Here is a 27,887-nt window from a genome sequence, read left to right on the forward strand (position 1 = left end):
CTGGCAGGAGCACCCCTCCGTGATGGTGTGGCCGTGCCGTCGCGGTGCCCGTCATCGATTGACTGCGGCGGGCGGTGGCTCGCCGGCAGCGATGTAACAAGCACACGGGGGACAGGGGAGAAGTGAAAAATAAACGATGGCGGTGAAAAATATTCCGCAAATACGGTGGAAAAAGGTTACGCGGCGAGTTAAAATAACCGAGGCCGGCGGGCGGGCAAGATTCCAAAGTGCACGAGGGAGGGGGGGGGGGGTGAATTAATAACTCGGATCCTATGCTTCTTAGCAGTTTAATTCGAGCCGCAGAAATTATGGAGCTGACAAGTCAAATCATTTATCATTTCGACACAAATCCCTAGATAAATCACCCGTCGGTGTGCCACCGATATCCTCCGGAGAGATCTTTGGTATTCGCGACACATCCACCATGTGACAGGGACGGGCAGGTCATTTTAATGGCGATTTAATAGCTCGGGATTTCGAGAATATTAATTGAATACATTATATTGGGGTGGCCATGAGAGAAACCGCACGAATAATTTTCAAAGCTCATCGTGAGCTGACAGACAAAGCCACGTAAGGGGAGGCGTAAATGTATCGAGTTGCATCGCGGCAGTGTTTTGTTTCCAGATCAAGACAGCGAACGGTTTATAACACGCGTTTCTATTTTATAGCGACATTTAAAAGCACTTACAAAAAATGGCTTAAAGGAGCTGATTACTGAAACTGTGAAAAAGATATCCACTCCAATACCTTGAGGGGCTTCATAACACGGAGCGCTAATGGCTTACGAGAAGATCTGGCCTCTCTCTGTCCACGCGTCCCTCCTGATGTTGCTTCTTTGCTCAATCGTCGGTTCTCTGCCCGTCACTCCTCTCCTTCCCATTTCCATTCCCCTTATTTCCCAACCCTTCCTCTGCTTCCCCGTTCTCTCCCCTTCCCCGTTGTCTCTCCGCTCTCTTGAAAAGGACACAGCCATTTATTCGTGGCATTATGCAAAAAAGAAACCCCATCAGCGAGTTCTTGAAGGATTGCACTTCTTTGGCAATCGTTGATGCTCATGAAGAACATCATGCCACACACATAGCCACATTTGCGTCGTTGGCTGAGACTCGTTTACAGCCTCCACGATTATGATCTTCTTTCGCATGGAATGTTTGCGGATTGCGACAGATTACAAATTGACATCGAGATTTGATATCCATTCGACTCCTTCGGGAGTAGCCGTGTGGATTTGTCTCAGATCGCCGTTGAATGATCAGATCGGGGCAGTGGTTCGCGGCATGTTGCACGGTCTGAGATGTCGCACCAGCACACTCACTAACTGGACTCATGATGAAGAGGATTTATTTTTCTTCGGCATCCACACCTTTTAGTCTCCACTGTTTTCTGCATCAAACCAGGGGGCTAACCACCGCCGGCAACGATTTGTGCCCGGTTGTTTGGACGTTACGTAACCCTTGGTTCGTCGCCCTCGTGTGACGAATTGTTATTTCAAATAGAATTTTGAAACGATGAAGTTACATTTTTAAAAAAATCTTTAACCGCAATCCTAAACATGACGCCGTCGACAGTGAATTTCGTCTTCTCGAGATCGCTTTGAGAAATGTCTCCCTTGCAGGAGTGCGCATTGCACTTTAAAGCCGTTTTCCAATAAGTATACGCTTCGGAGTTTTATATAAGTAAATAAAATAATAACAGAGCGGTGGGAAATTACATTTTCCTCACCAATAAAAATGGAATTTCACAACGTACAAGTGGTGGGAAATCTGTCAAACATAAAGTTACTATTGATGTTGTGCAATTTCAAACGGTGTTTGCTCGCCCTGGATATTGAAATGCAATGAGCAAAATGTGATTTCACGTTATTTTTCTGCTGTCTCAAGCGTGTCGCTCTCTTAACATTCAGCCATCGTAGTGGCTTGCAGCGGCTGCTCTCTCGCACTGCGCAATTCGGGACTTGAGCATTTTCGTTTAATATCAGTTTAACTGTATCTCTCCTCTCACCTGCAACAGCAGCAGAACTAATAAACATTTACAGAATCCAGGGGGTTTGGAGTAATAAAGTGTCGGACCGCCGCGTGAATTTTCTCCCGAGTGTCGGGGGGGGGGGGGGGGTCTGGCCCTGGGGGACGTTTAACTCCATCACGCGTGGATTATTTAAGAGGAAACGCAAAGTTTTTGTATCGGTTGAATGTGATTTTAGTCAAAGGAAACCCAAGCCCAGATACATTGAACAATTGTCAAATAATTTATTGGCAAATTACGCTAAGGTGCGTTACAGTGGCCACACAACCTCCGCTAGCTGCCCCTGTGCACGACACGGTGGCGAGATGTAAGTTACTTCGCCTGGTATGTAGGAGGTTGTGGGCTCGATCCTGACTCTGACGCCTGTTTATTTGGAGTTTGGATGTCCCGTGGATTTTTCTCTGGGTCCTCCGGTTTTCCCCTCCACATTAGAAACACGCGTTTAGAGTATTTGTCTGCTATGCATTTCCACGTGATAAGCCACTTTTTTGAGTTATCGTTTGTGGTCAGGTCGCTTCTCAAAAATAGCTATAGAGCTCAGCAGTGGGCCTTACCTGGTAAAATTAAAATAGTTTAGTTCATAAAGAGTTCATAAATGGCAAGTCGCTATCCGCTGGTGGACACTGTGATGGCTCTGGCAGAAACGTTGACTAGAGATGACGTTCCATGGAGAAAGAGAGAGAGCTGCAATGCACTCGGAGTTTTGAGGAACGTGCGTCGTGACTGACGAATGACAAAACATCTTGCCAAAAGCAACGTCAAAGTTGCGAAAGGGCCTCACCGGGGTCGGTCGACTCAAAAAGAAAAAAAAATCTAAGCGCTCCACTCCCGTTTACTGCCTTGATCCAGTGATGGTAATTCCACATTCCTAAGTTGGGGGAGATTTTATCTAAATGACAACCACTATCCCGAAAGGATGATTATACCTGAGTCAGGCTAAAATCTGGACATCTTCCCTGGGATATTAACGTATGTGTTTGCTATACAATGCCAAAAGTCCACCACCAATGGACATTATGCATGAGAGGTGTAATGATGAGGGCCTAACAGCGTGGAGCCTCATGCAATCATCGCTAACTCCCTCTCACACAGAGCCGTCTCCACGAGACACCTTCATCGCTTCATATCCACGCTCACTGACAAGAGTGCCGGCTTGGAGCTGGTGCCAGGCTGAGCCAGAGAGGCAGAGCTCTCGCGGTAGCCCTGCCCGGATCAAAACGATCCCAGAAAGTTGTAGACTTGAGCCCCCAGAGGCTCTCAGCTTTCTCCACCTCAATCCCAAGCTTAAGGCTGGATGATCCCGGTTTTTGTTGTTGTAGATCGTCCTCTATTCGAGGCAGCTGGTCCTGTGCAATGTGTAAGTCTTCCCCGGGATATTAAATAATCGTGACTTTTGTGAGTTGCGTAATAATACACGATGCAAGATGATGCATTTTCCATGAATTGGTATTGTGAGATATTTTTTTCCCCACGATTTGTCTCGGTTTATTTGTATTCTTGGTTCTTTCGGTAAAGTCACGTAGAAGGGAAGTAATAAAATAATAAAAATAAAACACAATAAAATAATTGTGTTTTATTTTTATTATTTGATTACTTCCCTTCTACGTGACTTTACTGAAAGAACCAAGAAGATGAATCCCTGCAGTCACGAAAGCTTTAAATCGAGGTTTATTTGTACCTCAGAGGTGTAAACGTGAGGCTCTCACGCTAGAACCAGTTGTCATAGGGTCGATGTGGAATTGAGACAACCATGCCGTGGTGTCGTTCCCACGCATTCTGTCTTTGCCGGCGTTAAAAATGCACAGCGACAAAGTTTCGAAACCAACTTATTGTAACGTCAAAGCGTCGTGCTCATGTTAACTTTGTTTGTCGGTAACTTAAAAAAAAAACTTCTTGCCTTTTGCCCTCTGGGATGGAGTGGGCGGAGGTAAATCCGAGCAGGACCTCGTGACTAACGCAGCGTGGGCACACTGAGCGGTGCACGTGATGATGCGGTCCCTCTGGGCCGGTGCTCGGCCCACACTTGGGCCAGAGAAGCCTGGTTCTTAATTGCTTGCGGGAAACAAGGCTTTCGTCACTGTCAAATAGCACACCAGATGATTCACTCCAAATCACTTGCTAACCGGCGGTCAATTTCCCTCCTTATCTCTCTTTTATTGCTACTACGATGTCAACTTGTTGCCTTCAATGTGACTCATCCCAAGGCCTTCATCGCTGTCTTATAGCACCGCACATAATTGTCTTGCCACACTGGAACAATAATTCAAGGGGCTCTGGGAGAGCAAAAGACAGATGCAGACGGAAGGTGGCTATGAAAGTGCAACTACAACGAGTTACAGAGTTAATCTGTGAGAGTTGTACAAATCGTTCCCAGTGGGATACAACCGCCTGCACTAATCTGTGCATAAACAACAGTGGGTTGCAATTGACTACCCTGATAGAGACTTTAGAAAAAAATCCAAGAAGTCTACCAAGACGATGCCCGCATCACACTTGCATGTTACTTGATTAATGGTAAAAATAAGCATAACCCACCATTTGTCAATCCTGCTGGACTAAGGCTTCCTTCCCCACACCATATCGGCCATACTTCACCAAGCTGGTCAGAGCGCACTTGTGAAGGTAAAGGATCAGTGCAGTAAGCTAACCACTGCCACTACTGCATCCATCCACCCCCATGAATGATGTTCTGTTTCATAAGTGCACTTACAGCTAATTTGCTCTCATTCTGAGTCCATGGCTGCCTCTAATATATAGGGACAGATCACCGCTTAGACATTACGGGTTGTTATGTTGTGCAGCGTAGAAGCGAAGTGGCCCCTTCCACCTGTGTTTGTAAATATTGGTAGTTCGTGTTTGCCATGCGGGTTTTTGCTGTTTTCCAATTGATTATTTACCGAGGAAAACCCCATCGTGGGCGGGTCTATCACTGGGGGTAATCTGGCAAATTCCCTTGTGAGTGTTTGGCAATGTGGGAGGAAAACGGAGCACCAAGGGAAAACACGCATACACTCAAAGCTATGTGCAGGTAGATTAATGAATCCCAACGTTGTGCTGATACATCCGCTGGTCACCTTGTGACCCCCACACCTAAGCCTGCAAGCCCCGGTGGTCAGCCATCCAAGTACGAGCCAGGCTCTATCCAGCTTAGCTTCTGAGATCGGTGAAGATCGGGCACATTTAGATTGAAGTGGTCACAGGTCGGCTCGCTTCAGTTTTTCTGAGTTTTTGTTTGATCACTAATTATGTTCATTTAAGAGTCCCACTCCAGCCTCATTAGATTGGCAAAAACATCAAACTAACACGGACAGCGGCACATTGCCAGTGATTGCTTTAATCTTCTCGCGAACTTGATGGACTGCACACGCAATTGCGTGGGTGCTACCACAGGAAAGATAATTCCCGAACAAGAGCTTAACCCTCATGTGACCGGCATGTATCGCACAGAGTGACCGGCTCTGGTCATTTATGACCCCGACAAAGCAATATGGCAATTTTGCCAGGGGTAAAATAAATCCGATAACTTACAGTTATATCTTTTTTATACATATAAAATAACACTTTTATTCAGAATATATATATTTAAGTATTGTTTTTTTAAGTCCTTGATAAAACGGAATATAAAAAAAAACATATTTCTTTAGCAGTATTTGTCAGATTGTAAAAAATATGAATTGTATTAAAGAAGACAGACATATTTCGCCATAAACCTTTATAGAATTCCTTTTCAAATTTTAATAAAAAATACATCTGATATCAACGAGGAATGGTGTGATTTATTTGAACCACACACTTTACAAATTTGACTGGTGGGGGAAATAAATGCCAAATGTCAAAAACACAACTTCAAGTAAAAGTTACAATATATACAACTGACAAATCAGTTGGAGTCTAAGTGTCATATGCTTCCTTATCTCCAAACAAACCAACCCAACGATAATACCCAGAAGAAGTCAAATAGAAAAACAATGAACCCTAAACCAACCATGAAACCTGCTGTGACTTCTTCGATTTGTTTTCGCTGACCGGACCTGCAATGACAAAAAGAGTATCCATCCTCACTATGGGAACCTCATTTGCCAGTAAAAATATGATAATTGGTTTTTTACCCTTCTATCTGGCAACAAAACTGACACCTTTTTACAAGGAGTCATGTTTGCATAGACCGCAATACCTGCAGTCATAATACAAACAAAATACATAACTCTGATAATGTGCACTGTCCTTGAAGTTGATTGGTTCACACCCGAGACAGCTTTCCTTAGAGCCTAGTCTCACATGGGTTGGACCAGATGACGCCGGGTGTGGACCAATCAACTTCAAGGACAGTGCACATTATCAGAGTTATGTCTTTTGTTTGTATTATGACTGCAGGTATTGCGGTCTATGCAAACATGACTCCTTGTAAAAAAGGTGTCAGTTTTGTTGCCAGATAGAAGGGTAAAAAAACAATTATCAGTATCAATCCTCCATACATTGCATCATCCTACAGACATTCACCACACGGACGACCGGCTGGACGCTCTGCTGATGGCCCACTCGGTTTGCTGACAGAAGGGCAACACGCGTGCCACTCTCTTGCCATGCTTCCCCTCCCCCCGGGGATAATAAGAACAAGTATAACCCGTAAAAACAAAGTTTTTCACTATACATCCTTTATATGCGTGGCGACTAGAGTCCTCTCGTCCTCTGGCTTGAGATGGCTGCCACCTATGGGTCAGATGATTGCATGGCACCATTAAGCAATTGGTAATTAAATATAATATTTTTGTCCTAAAAAGTGTAAAATTTAGGAAATTCTTTTTTCACGAACATTAATTGTCACGCACAACGAGTCTGTGTGGAAAATGTCAGCTCGATTGGATCACGGGAAGTGGGTTAAAAAACGACCGAAAGATTTGCACGGTCGTAAGCGCGCAAGCAAGCAAGCGCGCAAGTGATCTTAATATAAAGGATTTAAAAACCTCTGCCATTTGCTTGGACTCGTGAGAATATTGCGGTCGCTCCACCACCGCGCGGCGAGCACGCGCAACGCCCGCGGCCTTGGAGTTGCTGAGTTGAACAAACGACTGCAGAGTTCGGAGTCTGGGCTCTCCTCTCCACGTTTGGCACCGGCATCGTTCGGCAGGGAGTGGTGCGCGTGCCACGCTCTTAGAGGTCGACTCGACGGCAGCGGTTGCTCATCAGATCATTTACATTCGGGGAAATTTCTCAAACGGATAATTATCAAAGCTGCAGCAGCAGCAGCTACAGTGTATATCAATCATGTTGAAAAAGAGCACAACTGTTCACCTGTTAATCTTTCTCCTTGACACGCGGATCGTACCCAGATGGTAAACGTTACTTTTTGTAGCATTGCGATGCAGTGAGGTCTTTGGTTGTTTTGGGCGATTACCTTCTATGTGATCATCAAGGAACACTGCAGAGAGGGCTCAGGACTGCCTTACTCATTTTTGGTACAGAGGACACCTGGGTTGTACGTATTACGTGAACACATTTTCGCACCGTAAGTATCCTTAAGTGCTAAGCGATATAGCCCACTGAGCTATATAGCTCTATTTCAGAAGCGACCTGGGCACAAATGATATCTCAAAAAGTGTCGTATCACGTGGAAACGTATAGCAGCCAAATACTCTAAACACGTGTTTCTATAAAAGTGGAGGGAACAACGGGAGGACCCAGAGCAAAATCCACGCGACCACGGTAAGAACACGAAAACTCCAAATATACAGCAGGCGCCAGAGTCGGGATCAAACCCACGACCTGCTGTATACCAGGCGAGGTAGTTAACATCTCCTAGCCACCGTGGCGTCTTGGCAGGGGGCCGTGGCGATATTCATCGTGCGTGGCGTTCCGCCCCTCCAGAATCTGCCGCCATGCTCGATGCCTTCCAGCGCCTCTGAATTAATCATCGGTTTATCACCGGGCAAGCTGCCGTGTACGTGATAGTCAGCTATCCAGAGGGCACCGGTTGTAATCCATCTCCCCTCCACGTCTGCGTGGACTGCTACGCCCTAGCCAGGGACAACTGACTGATGATGATGGTGATGATGATGATCACCTCCGTCCACGCAGCGTGGGTACCCCAACTTTTCCAAAACGTTTAGCTCAGCGTGGAAGAGTTGCCCAATACCCTCTATCGGGGCTCCCTAGAGCTATCTTGAGACGAGTCCCTTCCACCAGAAGTGATTTGTAATTTAAGGGCTGAACATTTGCTTTTACCTAATTACTGTCACTTCACGCTGATTTAGGGTACAATTTCCCCACCAAGCGCACCACTAACACATTCATCCACACTTTACCAAGTTGGCACATTGGCTGCCAGGCAGGGAACGCTGCCCGTCAGCCGTTGGCGTCGACAGGTCGCTGCGTGTGGGGTGCTAGGAGCAGAAACACCTCGAAATAATTTAAAGGGAAGCAGACGGGTCCGTGCTAGAAGGGGCTCAGTGGCTTGTCGCGCTGACACTTGCACACTCTATAAAGCCAGCTTTCGCATTTTTATCTTCGCACACCGCCTGCGTTTTATACATTCTCTACACACCGGTAAAGGTCAGGCAGTGTGCATTGGTGCTCATGCCAATGCAGAGGGCGATGATGGCCATCTCTGCCTCCGTGGCGCAGTGGTTAGCACACTGGACTTGCGGTTAGATCTTGTACACATATAAATGTGTCGTTAACCCACCACCACCCGACACAGCCAATTAGAAAGGTTTGGCACGTAAACGAAACAATTAGTTCTTGCTAATTGTCACGATCGCTGGCTCGACCTCGCAGCACGGAAGCTGCCCTAGTCGTGTGTGGTGGAGTAAAGTGTGGGTACTCCCTCCTCATGCCAGACGTCTCGTCGTCATAGAAGAGTAGGCCAAAACACCCTCCGAGAGCCTCTCCAGAGCACCCTCTAGCGGAGGCCCTTCCGCCAGCCATGGAGTGAGCAAGCATTTGCAGGGCTGCACCTGCACCTTTCCACCACTCGAGTTTTATCCATGGTTTATGTCCCTAGAAAGGGTGGGCCATGTGCGAAATACTCGCACCCCCCGATTAGCACGGTTGGCTACGTACGGTGCGAAAGAAGTTCAACGGACACACATACATACTCACGCCGACGCCAAAGGCGGCACAAGACCTTTGCGCTACACTGGCCAATCGCAAATCGGACAACGGTCGGAGTGTCCACTCTTCACCCCACCGCACATCGAATCCCATTCGCCGTGCTGCAGTGATAACCAATTGAAAATAAGCAAACTCATTTTTCGCAAAAGGAAAAACCCCGCGTGGCTGCGCGTGCATTTAGACCTCCCCCAACTCACTTCTACCCCCATTATCTCATCAGTCACCCACAGAGCACCGCTTATGGCCGCATCTTTACTCAAATTCGTCGCTCAATTTCTTTCCTTGATAAGTCCACATTGTGGACTGAACAATGCGAACCAGGCAAGACATTTGCACCTCGTGTGCAATTTGAATCTTTTTTGTGTGTGTCGCGGTAGAGACGGGAAAAATGAATTTGTCGACGGAGACAGAAACCTCAGGTTTACAATCGGCACTCATTAGAAGCGAAATGTAACTGGGGAAATGGACCAGGGGTGAGGCTGTTTCACCGCAGGCGGGGGGGGCTGCAGGAGAGCTTCTTGTTACCGATGGCATCAGTGCTGCTCGTCGTCTCGAATAACCGCGTGTTGTGGTGTGGGCCTCGAAAAGAAGAAGAAAAAGAATGAAGACCGCGAGAGAGAGAAAAACAACGCCAAAACTTTTGACGACACTTTGTGCCGGCGGATTCAACCAGCAGCTGACATGCCAATCTGTGCTTCTAACCTCGCCGCCGCGAATATCCCTTGGGGAATAAGGAAGCCAGCATTTTGCAGAAACTTAATGTAAGCCGTTCAACTTGGATGTGACAGAGATGTCCTTTGGCCCCTACATTATTTGACATCTTTTCTGACCGTGCAGTTTCGAGCTTTCCATGGCTGTACCAAATAGACGTTCCATCGTGACTTTTTTTTACGATCTGGATGTCTCACTCGCACAGCCACCTTACATTGACACGCTAATCTCTCACAATACAATGGCCACCTCCACAGCCGCGTCGTCCTCGTGGGGGTACATCACCGATCTTACATTGACATGCAAATTCCACCTCTAGCCCCGCCCACTTACCCTTGGGCTGAGCCCATCTCAAGCCGATGTAACTTCGTGTTTCAGCAGTTCTCCCGCTGTATTTTCTCCTGCCTCGGCAGCTCTCTCGCGATATTTTTTCACCTGATGACGAATTTCACGACGAAACGTCTTGAATTTTTTAAAATAATAATTTTACTATCTACGTGGCTTTACCGAAAGACCCAAAGAATATGACGTTCCATCTGTTCGGCAACATGGGAGGATGAGTGATCTCCAGGATGTGTTCAAGGGACGTCTCCCTATTGGTCACCATGTCGTGTATGCTCATGATATGGTGATTAGGTGCCACGGTGGCGAGATATTAACTCCCTCGCCTGGTACGCAGGAGGTCGTGGCTTCGATCCCGACCTTGACGGCTGCTGCTGTAGATTTGGATTTTGCATCTTCTCCTCGTGATCACATTGATTTTTCTCTGGGCAATCCACTGTTTTCCTCCTCGACATGATGAGTCACTTTGCTGCGCTCTCATTTCTAGCCAGAGAGCTTAGTGGGCCTTACCCGATGAAATAAAAAGTAATTTTCTTTTGTTAATTTTACAAACTTGTTCTTTCATGAGGTTACCATTGCCAACGCTGTTGTCGTAACCACACCTCGCCTCGCCATAAAACGACAGCTCCAGCAATTCATTTTCAGCCAGATGAAACACTCAACATGTGGCGTGCATGATGTATGTCGGGTACTATTTTAACTTATGAGAAAGAGCTATATAGCTCAGTGGGCCTTACCTGGTGAAGTCATTTTTTTTGCTAAAGTAGCTAGCTAATTGCTGCTCACTGAGGAGTTGGAGACTCGACTGCTGAAAGTGGAGAGTCCTACTAGAAGGTGGGGCCTTATAATCAGCCACACAAAAAGAAAGCACCTACCTGGATATGTTATTTTATGCCAAATACGCCACACCTACAACTCCCCATGAGGGATGGGGCAGTTGTCGGGGGTGTACTATTGACCAGCTCCAGTTGGGCAACTGAAGTCTCACTCCAAATCAGTCGAGCGGCTTGTCATCAGCTGTGTAAAGCTGTGTGTAGAACCTACCTGTCCTATTGCTCTGGGTCTTCTTGGCCATCATTATGCCCTATCTCCCTTCTCTAGGCCCGTTCCATGGAACAGCTGCCCCTGTTTGAGACATGTTGGCTGGCTTGCCTACGATCATTCCTAGGTTTAGACAGAGTGGATTGTGTGCGTAATCCATCGACCTTTGAAAGATCTGGACAGAGTCCCATAAATGAGCTCCTCTGGCAGGCGAGGTTGCGTTGGCTGGGTTATGTAGCCCTCACGCCCAGCCACAGCGTTCCCAAGCAGCGTCCGTTTGGCCGGATAGAAAAGCAAAACAGGCACTGAATGGGATAGAGAAGAAATGGGCTGATGTGTTACGAGAGGATGTGGAGCTGTTGGACTTTGTGATGACTGGTACCAGCGGTGTCAACATCGGACTCTGTGGAGGAGGCTCAATAAGGATGCGACTGGGCAGTCAGAGGCAGTCCTCCAACAACAACAGAGGGAGAGCGACGCTCACAACAAGCAGAGCACCGGGTAAGTTTAAGTTGGCACAGTTGGAGCACAGGTCGTATACGTCTTTCAGTCATCAGCGGTCTTCATTGCAAGGCCCGCAGGCCACTGGCGGTCCCTGGTGGCCTTTAGTGCGGCCTCTGACGTGGAGCGCCCGTCAATATATAAATCTGAAAACACCCCCACCCATCATCATCATCATCGTGCTGCTGTCAACCCCGAATGGTTTCAAATGTGTGGTGACCCTCACGCTGATGATGTCTTATCGGCGAAGTGCGCCCCGCCCCCCCCCCCTGAAGATTAGTGAAGACCACTGCCAAGACCGCTTCTGTTCCCATGACCTCCTGCCACCGGCAAGAGCCTTCCACGCTTCACGTGGCCTCAAAGCACACCTAGCCTGGCACGCGCGCTGCTGGGCCGTCACCGACACATCGCCGCGAATGGCGACTTGTTCTTGTTACAATGCAATTGCACCCCCCCCCCCCATCCCGTGAGGTGTGCATGGCTCACATCCACATTTACAAGTGCCACTTTTTATTTGGAGCTCACTCGGAAAGAAACAACACACACACACACACGCGCGTGCACACACTGCACGCATTACGCAGGGTTCGGCAATGGATCCTGTTTGGCACGGCAATTTGAACGTGCACAAACTAAACACAGCCACTAGCAAATTAAGTGCAGCGCAAATGGTGATCCCTACACCGGGAAACAAACGCGAGAGAAATTTAATAACTTATCTGCGTTACAATGATGATGAAACAGGTCGCGGTGTAGTGCACTCTGCTACGCATCCAGCAAGCTGAGCTCAGATTCCCAGCCACGGCTAACATCAGTGGCGAGCAATATTGAATCTTCGCCTGCCCGCACTGTTCAGCGTGATGAAGTATGATAAAAAAAAGCATTGCTGGATTGCTCGATGTTATTTGCAAAAGCACGCCATGTGTAAGATGGCCCAAGTCCACACAAAACATGGTAATGTGAATGTAATAATCATGTATGAACGCACATACATGTGTGCGGGCGAATGTGTCGACGGGTATTCGTGTGTGTGGGTGCACGGGTTTTCGTGTGTGTGGGTGCACGGGTTTCCGTATGTGTGGGTGCAGGGGTTTTCGTGTGTATGGGTGCAGGGGTTTTCGTGTGTATGGGTACAGGGGTTTCCGTGTGTATGGGTGCAGGGGTTTCCGTGTGTATGGGTGCAGGGGTTTCCGTGTGTATGGGTGCATGGGTTTCCGTGTGTATGGGTGCATGGGTTTCCGTGTGTATGGGTGCAGGGGTATTCGTGTGTATGGGTGCATGAGTGTCACGTGCACAGGTGTACGTGCGGAGCGGTGACAAATACGACCGGAAGCAGGTGGATGGCTTCACTGCTCTGGCAAGTCGCCCAATGATGCTGGATGATGCAATTACGAGCGAAACGTTGTACTCGTCAAATTGTAAATGTTGTGGATTGACTCTCCAACACACCGGTGGGCTGAAGTAGTAACTAATTACGTGACACATCCCTTACTGATTCGCTGTGTCGGGTGGTGGAGGGTCACGACACGTGTAAACTTACGCGATCTATCCCAAAAGCCTTTATTATGAGCAGAGAGTGACTAGCAAGGGGTTTCGAGTAGATGGGCCGGAGACCACGACACTGCTGGAGGCCATCTCGGTGCGTGTGGGATGCACCAATTCGTCGGGGGCATTAAGGTTCGCGTGGACACCGGCACTACGCACAAATCATAGCACTGCGGACGACAGCGCAGCAGATGTCGTAACAAACAAGGCGACCGGGCGCTGACCTGTCAATCTCCAGGTGTGGCGATCAGACAGTCGTGAACAATCCGCATCACTTTGAAAAAAGTTCGTGCAGGCTGCAATCACAGTAAGGGTAATAATGCCCGGATGGTAATGGATAATCTCGAGCTACAAGGCAGTTGCGGGAGGGCAACGATGGCGATACTGCTCTGATGATTCCGAACAAGGATTAAACTGGTGCACAGCTGGTTTAAACGGGAATCGCTCTGCTTCCGAGCTGCAGGTCCACAATCAGGCTGTGTGCAGTGCGGTGGTGTAAGGTGACATGGGAGGACCCCGCCAATGGCTCGCAAGGGTCACGGATCTCGCCTTGAGCTTGGGAGTTCTCAATGTGTTACGTTATGTTCTCCTTTGAACAGTTTTGATCCTCTTCAATGCTCACGGTGGCGCTGCTGCTGCTGCTGCAGCCTCCGCCTCGCGCGGGCACCGACTCCATCCGCACGGCTCCGCCGTGGCCTGCGACACAACCACGGACACCGCACACGCAGCGGCTCGGCGTTCCCACCCGAGCGTTTGCGGGTTGCACCCAGTGCCGGATTAAGCTAGTGCGGGGCCTGTAGCATATGATCTTACAAAGAGGCCCTAAATAAAAAAAAACGTAAATAAAAAAAATAAAAAAAAATTACTTGCATAGTAAAGTAATTGTATTTTTCATTTGCTATACGGCCAGATAATAGGACAACTCGCTCACCTTAAACACCAAGTCGTTCGTAAAAATTGAAGGCGGTCTAGTACTATAGTAATAGAGCAAGTGCAGAATCACTGAACCGGAATTAATAGCTTGAAAGCATTTAGCGCGGGGCCCTTGAAAGTGCGGGGCCCGTAGCTACTACACGTGTAGTAGCTACTACACATGTAGTACATATGTAGTAGCTACTACACGTGTAGTAGCTACTACACATGTAGTACATATGTAGTAGCTACTACATATGTAGTAGCTACTACACGTGTAGCGCGGGGCCCTTGAAAGTGCGGGGCCCGGATGGAGTCGGTGCCCGCGCGAGGCGGAGGCTGCAGCAGCAGCAGCTACTACATATGTAGTAGCTACTACACTTGTAGTAGCTACTACACATGTAGTACATGTAGTAGCTACTACACGTGTAGTAGCTACTACACGTTTAGTAGCTACTACATATATAGCTACTTTTGCTACGACGAAAATCTGGAGCTGGTCGCACCGCCCGTTGCTCTGCAGGTCGATAATAAAATGAATTGCCGCCAGTAAACTATTCACGGCGGCTTGCCAGTGCGCTTTCAAATCTTAGATTGAAAGGTCATTTCTTTTGGACTGCTTGTAGTGTTTAGTTTGTTGTCCTTCCCCCGCACCTCCGATTATCGCGGTTGTCCACGTACGGTGCGAAAGAAGTTCAACACGCATACGAACGCTGATGGGTGAAGGCATCTCCGCAACGTGTCGGTCGTCGGGATTGTTTGACCATCATCCATCGACCAGTGTGGTCAGGGTCGCGAAGGGGAAGTGGAGTGGGGGGGGGGCAGATCGGTTCAGATATCGCTCGCCACTGATGTTGGCCGTGCCCCTCGGGATCGAATTGATAAGGCAACCCGCTAACTGCCGTGCCACCGCTCACCCCGAATTATAATTAGGAAGGAAACATAGAGCGCGATCTATGTAATGACCCTATTTACGTTCTTAACAAAATCAATAAGCAGACAATGTCTGCTTACATCTCCTGCACATATGCGTCTTGACCCCCGTGAAACAAAGAAAAGTATTTCTTCCACAACTCCGTACTTTCTTCTCAATGAATTGAATCAGATGCCGTGAAAGCGACAGGCTCCTCATGTCAGAGGAGAGTGTTGTTAACAAGATTTAATCTGCGCTACGAGGAACGGAACCTGTCGGGCAGAGCCTCGACCGGGGATTGTTACACGTCGCGGAACCGTGACAGGTGGCGATGCCGACCAGGTGAGGCCTTCACCCAGCAGTGGATTAATCAGCGGCCGATGACGACGACGACGATGGTGATGATTGAGATTGGTGGGAGACATGCCGAGGCTTCAAAATGAAAGGTGCAAGTCGTGTCTGTATTTTAGACGGGGCATCGATGTGTCACCCGGCATCATGCTGCGAGTGGCTCTCATCGGGGTCAATGAAGGGAAGTCGGCAGCAGTGCCGGGTCACTGCTGAGCACCTCTGAGAGAAGCGGTGGCGTCCTCCTCCTCTTCCTCCTCTTTCTCGTCAGCACCGTCAGTTGCCGCTTGGGAGGTTTTCTTGAAGTCGCCGGCCCTGAAGAGGCTGTAGGACGCAAGAGTCAGGCACGCCATGACACAATACCGAGCATCTCAATAAGCATGTTGTACTCCTGAATTAGAATACTCAACAACAATGCTCACCGAGTTAAAACATTCCTCTTCAGGAACATTATTAATTGATTTCCTGCTCAAATGACCATCCAGGTGACACTTGCCTCCTGTTTACAGCCCTGAGTCAGTGGTGGCAATGCCACGTACCTATGGTGGAGGCGAGTCTATCCATAGGAAACCCACTGTTCACTTCTCCACAAAGTGGTACTCGTTTTATCATAGCCGGAGAGATGATCGGCCGAGACAAACCCCGTCCAGGATTTTAATTCGCCACCTTTCCGATTGTGAGCTGCTCGTTCTACCGCTGAGACACCTGGTTCACAAAATCGATAACATACCCAAAATTAGCAACATTGATGCATTGTTTTTAATTGTTAAAATGCATTCAGAGCAAGCAGGGTGTGGTGATATGCACTGGCATACCACCTGGGACATTTCGGCAGGCGGAGGCAAAGTGAAAACCCTATCAATCTGGCCCCGAATCGGGGACATCCCGATCTTGGTGACGAGTTCGTGCACAAGTGGCCATCGCCAGTGCTAGAGCGCCCTCTGGCGGTGACTCCTCCTGCACTGCTTGGTCCATTAAAGCCTCCGCTTCCTCAATCCAGGAGGGCAACACTGGGGCATTAAGTGAACGGTTTCAATCTAGATTTGAACGGTTTCATTTCCTGGCACGCAAGGCTTTACGTAAATTTCAGACAGCTCTGACTACGACGCCACACGTGCAAAACGACAAGTTTGGGAGGGTATCTTCACCCACGCTGTGACTCACTTCCCAGCAAAACGCCGTGCCGAGAAAAATTCCAATACCTTTCGGAAATCTTCAAAAATCGTATTTTTTAAACCTGGATTTAAATTCTTAACTCGCAATTAATAACGTGATGCATGGCTGGTCAATACTACACGCGGCGCAATATAAGTGACTTTTCGTATTTCATCCGACTCTCTCTTGGGTCGGAGGCCTGTCACACCACACCCAGGAGCACCTCTGACTCTGCACGTGGCCCCCAAGTGCCGCGCCTAACCCAGTCTCGCCCAGCGACCCGCAACGCATTCGGCGAGAGATTAATATCTGAGCCAAAAAGAAACACGCAGCACATCACACGCATCGCATCACGGAAATTAAGCCCCTGATTGCACGTAACTAAGAAATCCCCCACATACCGGAGGGAATAAAGGAACAATCGCATACGAGTGCGCAGATAAGGAAGGGAATGATGTGTGCTTGTGATTTCTTGTGAACAAAATGAGTGGGCTTGGGCAGGACACGTGGCCAGAAGGGATGACGGCCGGTGGTCTCAGATTAAACGATGAAGTTCCAACAAAGGAGGGGAAAAATTCCACTCGGGAGATGGAACGATCCAATCAGCTTGTGTGCAGGACCTACATGGATTATTGCATTGCTTGGGGAGGCCTCTATCCAGCAGTGGATAGATCATGGCTGCGGATTATGACAGAACGTGCTTGAGTATGCAGAAGACGACTAGCTCAGATGGGTATCTAGACCTCTCAAGAAGGGGTCCAGTCCTGAAATTACAAGGTTTTGAAATAGGCTCCTTAATTAACAAGTAAATAAACATACACAAAACATTGAACGTAATTCCTCTGGGCAAATAACAATGTAGCGACTTTCAGGGTCCCAAGGGGGGTGTCGATCGCCCCCATGTTAGATCTGCCACATCAGCACGTGGCGAGCGCCGTCCAACGCAGTGCACGGCCGCCGGTCCCCGTCACGGCGCTCGCTCGGCCACTGACCCCACGGCACAGGGCAGCGCGATCGAGGGCAAGGCGAGCGAGGGCTGCCGCTCGCACTCCTCCACGGAGTCGGGGAAAGGCACGCGCCTCGTCTCGGGCAGCAGCAGCGCCAGCGCCGCCCCCGCCAGCGGCAGGCAGCCGTGCACCGAGAGGGCCGAGACCCCCAGCACGAGCGCCGCCCGGTTCACCAGCGGCGCCAGAAGGCTGCCCACGCTGCCGCACATGGCCACCACTCCCAGCGCGTTCTGCCTGTGCCGGTGACAACGCGCCAGCGCGGCCGGGTCTCGTTAGCACGCACGGTTGGCTACGCACGGTGCGACAGAAGGTCAACATAGAATGCGTACGTTGAAAAATAAAATGTTTGTTGGGTTAGATCAGGTAAATGTAAATGTGTCATTAATTCATCAAGGCTTGGCACGTGAATAAAACCTGCCAATTAGTTACTTGTCCAGCACACCGGTGTGTCGGAGACTAAGCCCACAGCATTTACAATTTGAGTACGACGTTTCGCTGATGATTACAACCAGCTTCATCAGGCGATTTTCCACAAGGCTTCCTGTCTTGATGTTAAATAGAGTACTTGTTATTATGTAGTCACAGACATTACAATGTATTACGTTAATATGGGGATATTTAGTACCATTGACTAACAACCATGCAAACAGCTACTCAGAGTGGAACGCCACCAAACGAACCGTAACTGGTCGCGAGACAGGGAGAATGTTCACGGTGCAGCGCTGCTATTGTCTTGCTCACGCCATTTCTGGCGGATTGGCCTCCCAGTAGAGAGCCCCTCCCGAGGGCATGTTCACCTACACGTCTCCACTCGCCAGGCGTCTTGTAAGACGTGGGAGTGTCGAACATTGCGTGGCACCACCCGCTACCTGCCGACCGACTCACTGCGCTGTGTCCGTCTACACTGATGGGTGGACAAACGCAGAGGAATTTAAGAAACTTTTTTTCCAGCTGCCGGGCGAGAAGATTGAACCCGGTGACCTTTGCTTTGCAGCTCAGTGTGCTGATAATCATTACAACCACGTATCCACGTCTTCTTATCCCATCGCAAATGCCAATAGACAATTAATCAAGTACTAATTATAGTAAACTGATAAGCAGGATGCTTGAAAACCAACATGGAATCCCTCCTTTTATCTGCATCACGTGCTCATCACAGAAAGTCTCGAGATTTGACTAATCATTGTCACTCGGGAAACCCAAATTGCCACTAAATTCCCTGACAATGATGCCGAGCAGCACCGTCACTGACATGCGTGGGCTCTACCGATGTCCTGACGTACACATAAAGAAAATAGAAGTACAGAACACTAAAATGTATTTGCCAAATGTCCAACGGTAGAACCTTTTTCAAACAAGAGGACTGACACTCAATGAGGATTTTCCATGGAAAGAATATATATTCTTGGTTCTTTCGGTAAAGTCACATAGAAGGGAAATAATAAAATAATATAAAAATTAAACAATAAAAATTCTCACGACGTTTCGACTGCAACACAAGCAATCATCATCAGGCGTGAAACCAAGAATATGAATCCCTGCAGTCACGAAAGCTTTAAATAAAAAAATATATATTTACATAAGTAGAAGGACACTGTTAAGATGTACAGTTATTTGGCAAGTAATGTGACAATAAATATCTGCATAAATATAGTTCACTTATCCCCTGAGGCCACACTTCAAAAATTAGTCATGCAACTCGTATAATGAGTGTGAATACACATTTGTGAATTGGGCATTCTTTTGTGCATGCTCGTGTACAATTGTGTCCGTGGGTGTTGTAAGTGCCATCACGATGGAATTGTGCGTGTCCTTGAATAAAACAAAACGCAATTGATTCCGTCGCAAAAGACGCTTTACATCAAATGAAATCATTACACGAGGATGGTGGAGGGGGTCAGGACAGGGGTGGAGAGAGAGAGAGGGAGGGAGAGAAATGCCGTGCACAGCCTGGGACAAAGCAACCGAGGCCTGGAACCAACAACAACCACATCGTGCCACAGGGATTGCCAGGGCAGTCAAGGCAGCAACAGTGAGCCCGAGAGGCAGGCACGGATGAATATCAATTTGAAGTTTGGATGATGTAAACTGCTCTGGAGGCTTGTTTGCAGTTGTACCGTATGGCTTTATGGTGCGTTTTGCGATTTCATGAAATAGCTCCCACAATGCGGGAGGCGAAACGTCGGCAATGTTGGCAAACGGCACGCGCGGCACAAGCAGAACATAGACGGGAAAGCTCCCCGCTGTTGTCTGCAGGCTAATTTTACTGTACAGGGTGGTCCAGATGTCCTGTCACCCGCCAATGAATTGACCCCTAACAATTGTTTTCAATAAACCTCCCGTTAGAAATATTAAGTTTTATAGAATTTAATTGGGCGGGTCACACGACATCTGGGCCATCCTTTACATGCTTTGACTGCCAACACATAGTCACTCCGGGCAAATTATTTTAAAGAACTGTTCCTTTTCGATTTAAAGCTTTCGTGACTGCAGGGATTCATCTTCTTGGTTCTTTCGGTAAAGTCACGTAGAAGGGAAGTAATAAAATAATAAAAATAAAACATAATAAAATAATTCTCACGACGTTTCGGCCACAACGCAAGTAGCCGTCCTCAGGTGAAAACCAGGTCTGTCGAGGCGACAGCTTCTGAATGAAACAGCACACGTGCTTCCTTGCGAACCAGCACCTCTGAATAGAAATAACTTAGTTTAACACGCGACCAATATTATCCATAATAAAGGATTTTTTTGGGGCAACGTCGCGTAAATATTAATGCGACGTTCGCCCACCACCACCACCCGACACAGCCAGTAAGAAGTAAAATTTGCCACGTAAACAAAACGTGGCAATCAGTTTCCACTTCAGCACACCGGGTGTGTTGGAGAGTACGAACCCGCGGCGTATGCAATTCTAGCGACGACGTTTCTCCGGCGATGAGCTTGCGACAGACGTGCGGCGTCGCAGATCCCGCGGGGAAGGCGCGCGCTCACCTGACGTTGGTGGGGAAGAGCTCGATCCTGTAGAGGGTGGCGACGCACGCCGTGACCTGGGCGCACAGCTTTCCCAGCAGCGCCAGTGCCACCACGACGTTCGCCAACTCTGGGGGGGGGCACAGCCGATCGATCAACCGGTCCGCTGCTCAACTCGAGCGAGCAGTGGACCGTGGACGCACCGCGAGGGCGAGCAGGTGAAACACCGAACGAGCCAAGCTTTTTCGGCTACCGGTACGATTGAAAGTAGATTTTTTTTCTTGGGGGATCAGATCGCGCAAGTAAAATGTGCGTCGTGCACCCCCTCCTCCAACCGACACAGCCATTTGATCAAGTTTTCACGTGAAAAACACGTGAAAAACACGTGCTAAATTACTGATTCAGCACAACCGAATTCTGGCAACTGCCTTATTACGCTGGCTGTAACTCGCAGCGAAACGTCGTACCCAATCGTTACGGGTTGTGAATTTCTCTCCAACACACCGGTGGTGCGGAAGCAGTAATACATTGGCGTGTGTGTGTTCACGTGACAACATTATGAGTTGTCTGAGTCGGGTTGAGGAGGGTGTACGACATACGTTTTACTTTCGCGATCTGACCCAAAAAACAGAACATTTTCTGGTGAAAAATGACCTGAAAATTGCTGAAATGGGATTACGCAGAGCAACAACGTCCCCTCAACTGCACACTAAAAACAAACACTTGTTGGGACCCTCCTGAACGAGAGACTCAGTGAGGCTTTCCTGAGCAAACGCGCAGAGATAAAGTAAATAAGCATGGAGGATCAGCATCAGCAGCAGCAGCATCAGCAGCAGCAGCAGCAGCGACAGCTCACCTGGGTTGGGCTGCAGCGGCAGGCACAGCAAGCAGGTGGCGCCGGCCACGGAGAGGCAGACGATGCAGAGGGAACGGCGGCCGACGCGACGCATGAGCGGCGGTAGCAGCAGCTGCGGGACCTCGGCCAGGCCCGACAGGAACTGGGCCATGTGGATGTCGAGGCCAAAGTCGCCGACGCTCAGGCACAGGCCGTAGTACGTCATCGACACGGCGGCGCTGATCGTGGTCGCGGCGGGATGCGTGACGGGACCGCCACACACGACACGAATGACGCAAAACGCGCAGCGCAGAGGAGCACATCACAGCCTATTTGGGGACAGAGCAGCAAAGTGCATTGTTGTACTGCAATTCTATGATCTCAGCCCCTATGCTGCCCAATCAGCTGTGGTGTTGGCTCATTAGGGGGGCATGAGCTTAAATTATTATTGGGCCCCTGGCCACCTCTAAATGTATCCTCGCGAGACGAATTAAGAGATGTAGACAAGAGATAGCCTGTAGATGTAGTGAGACGAGAGAGAAATGTGGGTGAACCTCGAGATGAGAAATAAGAGAGCTGCAGGCAAGACAGAGGTTAGAGTGAGGTATTGGCTTTTATTTATCTTGACTATTTTATGGAGCCCTATTTCTTTTCATGAATCCACAGCCCCTTGAGTTGTTTGGGGTCTTAATATATTTGTCTGGTTTGCTTGAGCCTAGTGCCACTACGGCGCACACACAAAAAAATAACAGTTCCAAATCCACCACTTGTATATTGAAGAAGGGCCATAGCTTGAAACGTTCCCTATTATATCATTATATGAATTATAAAAGTTGAATTATAATTCAGCGTCTAGGGTAGTGATATTGATGAACGTGTTGAGTTTCACTGCCAACGCATCACCGCATGGTTTATATATTAAGTTATTGACTTCATGCCATGCCTATTGTTGTGCCATCTGAGTTCCATTCCTGACCATGTCAAACATCAGTGGCAAGTGGTAAATGAAGTTAACTTGGGCCCTCCCTTCATCAACCCAACCCACCATGATCAACGTGACGAAGTATGGCCAAACAACCCCCTGCAACCAACAACGGCGCGGGGAGGCCCTTCGTCTAGCAGTGGATCGATACGCGTCTGTAACCGATGAAGTAATATTTACCAAATGTACGACATTATCAGCAGCCTCTTGCGCAACGTGTGATTTCGGAACGTTGTGAGCAGCGTGGATTCGTTAGCCGCTCTCCTGTCCGTGAACGTCTCTTCAACATCGACGAGTTCCAGGGCGTGTAGCACCTTCTCCTGCATCACCCAGAGACACGCGGGCACCAGTCAGTCAACGCAGTGTCACCGTTTTGTTTAACGTTGAGAGTTTTGATGTCAATCGCAGAAGCGTCCCACTAACCTCAGTCCTCCGGTTGATTATTGACGCCTGCCGCAGCAGATTTCTGGCCTCCGTTGTGCGTTTTTTAAAAAAGAGCCATCGAGGAGACTCTGGCAGTGACCTTGAACAGAGGACAATGTGTGAATACATGCGATCATCTCTTTCCCATTGACAGTATTCCAGTACTGAGCAGCACGTAGTTACCATTGGAAAATTGATGAACCATTAAAAGGGAGTACCTCTGTAAATTATTACAAGAACCCCAGCACACGCAACAACAAAAACGATCACACATTTCTACTGAATTAATCTCATTTCTTGAAATGAGATACGTATCAGTAACTGTACACAAATCCACAAGAACATCCTTCCACGACTTGCGTTCCGTATTTGACCAGAATAATAAAGCATAATTGGGTAACATTTTCAGAAGTGAGAAATTCCACTGAAGACGGAAAGTTAACCTTGGGTGGAGGGTACTAAGAACACTCGAGATGGACAATCACCCACCAGAAGAGAAGCAGAACCATGAGTTGGGGCACCCCAGTGGCAAGGTGGAGTTGTGGCCAATTCTGGCTGATCTTAGCCACTCCAGCCAGGGCCATCATGCCCACGCTGAAGGCCAACGCCAGGATGATCGGTGGCCAGGCCCGGAGCGCGGGGCCACACCACTCCACGCCTGCACGAAGCGTGGCCAGCACAACGCACACCACTCAATGGGGAACCGCGCACACCATTCACAGTTCCTATGATCATTGTTACATTGTTTTTGTTTTTGTGGCTTTATTTCGGTGAATTTGAGGACGGGTTGGTTTGCCCATGTTTGTTTGTTGTAGTACAGAGTTGGCCTGCTAACTTTAATCTACATTGTCTTATGGTTGTTATTGTTTGACTTGCATCCCACTGGGATTTTTGCACACAGCGTTGAAATGCGGTGTTTTTTCTGGAAGACTTTGCTGTTTTTCCCAGGATTTTTCTGTTGCGTGTAGTCACTTTAAGATGTTTCTTGTTCATGTTTTAGTTTTGTTGCGGTTGCACCCGAGTTAAGAGCCGCATGGCTCACAGGGTTATACCGAATAAATGAAACTGAAAAGTGAAACTGAAAAACAGTACACACTGCATACACCACACTGTATACGCTGCATACACTGCACAAACCGTACACTGCACTCACCCACAGCATTCACTGAACAGACTTCACAAGTTGAGGATTACTGTATATTTTCCATTGCCTAGTTTTGCATCTTACAGATATTTTCTCTATTCAAGATATCACCCATGTGCCCTTTGAATGTTCTTTCTCAACCGTAACACTCCACACGGCTGAGCCAATGCTTCCCCCAGGTCTCCCACTCGTCACGATCTCTGGCCACCTCCATCCAATTCACTCCTCCAAATCTTGTAATCTCATCCCGACAACGTATTTCTATCTCTCTTACTGCTTCCCTCCAACGACTTTGAGTCTATCTGAGCAAGATGTCCTGCCTAATTAACATTTCGGTTTTTTTACTTTATAAATTGCATCTGTCATTAATTTTAATTCTGAAATCTTTCCTTTATAATGTTGTCTCATCTATCATGACAGTGGTACATCCAGGGGGGGGCATTCACCTTGCCCCACCCCCGGCCCTTTGAGACCCTTGAAAATTGGTATTTTATTGATACTTACCAGAGAAAATACGTGGAAAGTGGTTTATTATTATGACGTAAAAAACATATAATTTCCATTGCTTTAGCAAACTTGTACAACTTATTTGCTTGTTATTCAGTTAGGGACCAGGCTTCCCCACAATATTAGTGCCCTGTGCATGTACATTAGTAAACGTGAAAAGCTGGGCTGGGGGAAACCAGCAAAGCCTGAGGTGTGCAGAACAGCTTGTGAGACTGCATTGCCAATGGTGCATACGCGCAGATTAAACGAAACTGAACACATCCGTCAATAACAATGGCCTAACGGGGAAAACAAATATTTAATCTGCGACTTTACAGACAGTGGCCCTTTTTTCAGAGTAGAAAGAACATTCATCCATTGCCCGAATTGTCACCTGTGAAATCACGTATTGCCTATTTTTCAGTTCTGCTAAGCTCAACCGAATCGCTCAAGTCATGTCTGCGGACCTCTTCAATTGTCACGTGTAAGCTGTCGCTCTCGATGAAAAACGCAACCCACGGCGAAGGGAGCGGGGGGGGGGAAGGAATGTGTCTCACTCACCCAAACTGAACGAGCAGAGCATTATGCCACTGGCGGTGGTTCCAGTGAGGAGCCGCCCAAGGAGGTAGGTCGGAAAGTTTGGAAGGAATGCGACCACGAACTCGGCTGCTCCCTGAGACGCGACACAGCTGAGCAGCACTGGCCTGCGGCCGTACCTGCGCAAGGCTGAGGTTATTGAGTTTGCTTTAGACTCGCTGTGATTTTTTAGCACAGTCGGCGTCCCCGCTTGAAATGAATGCTGGCGCAGACACGCGGTGCGCTGTGCACAGGGATATTTACCTGTCAGATGCAATGCCCATGGCTATGGAACCGACGAGCAGCCCGACCATGAACATGGTTTGTGAATAAAACTTAAAGTCTTGCAGGCTGTACGCTTCGCTCTGCGAATCACGGAGTGTCGGTAAGACAGCACACACACAAACACACAACCCACATCGTCATAAATATCCGTGCGTCTCTCTCATCCGAAGCCCTCTATCGTTATCATCACAACTTTGTTGCCAGTGTCTGTATACTTGGGTCGCGTACTGTTCTTTAAAACATATTCACACAAATCACAACTTTTATTTCCCTTCTACGTGACTTTACCGAAAGAACCAAGAAGATAACTCCCATACGCGAAGTTGCAACGCGCTCTCTTCACACGACCCTTTACGCGTGGAGATTGAACGACGCGCGCGCCTGTTTACCGCTCCACCGCAGCAGCCAGCGGTCAATCCGTGCTCGACCCGGGACACGTTCACCGACAGGGCAGCCTCCACCGAGGCGGCGGCACGCGGCTCGCACGCGTTGCGCCGTCCCTCGCCGCCGCCGAACGACACGAGCTCTCGCCCGGCGGAGCGGTTGCCGCCCGAGGCTTCGTGTCCGTGCGGCGGCGGCGGCGACCGCACGCACGGGAAAAGCGCGCCGCTGAAGCAGTCCAAGAAGAACACGAACGCGGTGATGGTGACATTGGCGGAAAGTTTGAGCAGCATCCTCCTCTGGAACGTGCCGAGTTGTCCAATGAGGGTGAGAAATTCGTCGACATTGACAGACATGGAGGCAGCAGCAGCAGCGGCGGCGGCGGCGTGCAGTGCTCAGTTGCAGCATGAGCCGACTCGACTCGGTGCATCAAAAAATGCTGGCGAATGAAGGCGCGTGACAGCATGTTTCTGTGAACGGCACTTCCTAATTATATAATGCAGCTGCAGCAGCAAAGCTCAGCGGAGGTTGGCTACCTTGGTTGATGACAAAGTCCACTTCTGGAGGTTACTATTCTGTTCAACATATGCAGGGGAGGTCATGCAAATATTTATCAGTGGCTAATGAGTAACATACGTTGTTTTGTTGACGAAGTTTTATTTAATTCCAGCAATTACAGGTACATATCGCTTATATGCCAATAGTCAACAAGACAGGAGTGGCTGAGTTTGTACGTTGCTGTGGGGTGGTTTATCACATCGCAAGATCGAGGGAGATGGTGGTGGCTTAGGGAGGCCTTCACTCAGCAGTGGGTTAATGAAGGATGATGATCACTTGCACACAAGTGAAAAGTTATAATTCCAAAGAAGAGTTGTAGTTATTCTAATTTTGACTGCTCATGCATATGTAGTGACTGACTCAGATACACGAAGAGTAGGCGCCTGGTATACAGGAGATCGTGGTGTTCAATCCCAACCTTGACAGCTGCTGTGCATTTGGAGTTTGCATGTTCTCCCCGTGGTAATGTGGTTTTTAATCCGGGTCCTTTTGTCTTTTCCTCCACATTAAGAACTGTATTTTGGCTGCTATACATTTCCACACGATAAGCCACTTCGTTGAGCTATCATTTGTGGCCAGGTCACTTCTTAAACAAGAGCTACAGTCTTCTTGGTTCTTTCGGTAAAGTCACGTGACTTTGCCGAAAGAACCAAGAAGATGAATCCCTGCAGTCACGAAAGCTTTAAATCGAAATGTAAGAGCTACAGTATTTAGCTCAGTGGGCCTTACCTGGTAAAATAAAACATGTTTTAAAAAAATTGTTATTTTCTTTGAACCTATCTCCGTGACTATACCGAAAAACCCAAAGATTATTTAAAAAATGCAGTTTATAAGGAGCATATTTCACAGACCTAAACGACCCCAACTCTGAGGCGTGGAGCCAAGCTCCGTGTAGCTTTAATGTCAGGTGAAAGAGGTGGGGTCCTTTAAGTGTCTTTGACAATTGTGTAGGTTCAACACTGGATGGCGTTCCAAACGATGGAGGCTGGTCTTGGTCCTCGTGACTTACGTGGCAAAGAGTTTATTTTAAACCATGACAGGGGTGGAGAGATGCGTTGGACTACCAAAAATTAGAGGTGTGGTGGTGGCACACAGAACGTTCCAATTCGTATAGTACAGCACACCGGTGTGTAGGAGAGCCAAGCCACAACATTGTTCTGTGTACGTGATAACCCTCATTATTAAACTGGCTGTCGGGTGGTGACACATTTATATATTTACGCGATATAACCCAAAAAAACCTATATTATGGATGCGATTGGTCGCGAAAGCCTGCTACGTGTTAAACTAAGGGCGTTCCGTCTGTCCCTCAACTAAATGATGAGAGCCTTTTCGAAGGCCTGAATCAACAAGTTCGAGAAAGTGGACCCCCCCCCCCCCAGATGTTGGGGTAACAAGTTGATCCGACAAGATTGCAACAAATTGTCGACCCCCCCCCCCAAATTATTTTTATTTTGTAGGCATATATATAGATACACACCCTACATGCAAGTCAGTAGTATCTACATACATGCCTACACACCCTACATGCAAGTCAGTCGTATCTACTGAGTTAGTAGTATCTCCTGACTATTCTTACACATCTTACACATACTAGTCAGCAGTATCTACTATGTATATATTACACAACCTACACA

The 27,887-nt window shown here is 48.2% G+C and overlaps 1 protein-coding gene across 1 annotated transcript; it reads right to left on the minus strand.

Moving 5' to 3' along the window:
* Window positions 1–12,244: 12,244 nt before the first annotated feature.
* LOC133353054 (solute carrier family 22 member 13-like) lies at window positions 12,245–27,625 on the minus strand. The gene is given in 12 exon segments (XM_061569153.1): window positions 12,245–13,932; window positions 13,934–13,971; window positions 15,669–15,772; window positions 17,596–17,844; window positions 20,602–20,710; window positions 21,437–21,654; window positions 22,578–22,717; window positions 22,821–22,920; window positions 23,310–23,478; window positions 25,012–25,166; window positions 25,291–25,391; window positions 25,701–27,625. Coding segments are annotated over 12 exon segments (1,770 nt in total). The 5' UTR covers window positions 26,049–27,625; the 3' UTR covers window positions 12,245–13,893.
* Window positions 27,626–27,887: the final 262 nt, after the last annotated feature.

This window comes from Lethenteron reissneri, chromosome 42, assembly GCF_015708825.2.
Source record: "Lethenteron reissneri isolate LAM-NWPU_2019-01 chromosome 42, ASM1570882v1, whole genome shotgun sequence".
NCBI lineage: Eukaryota > Metazoa > Chordata > Hyperoartia > Petromyzontiformes > Petromyzontidae > Lethenteron > Lethenteron reissneri.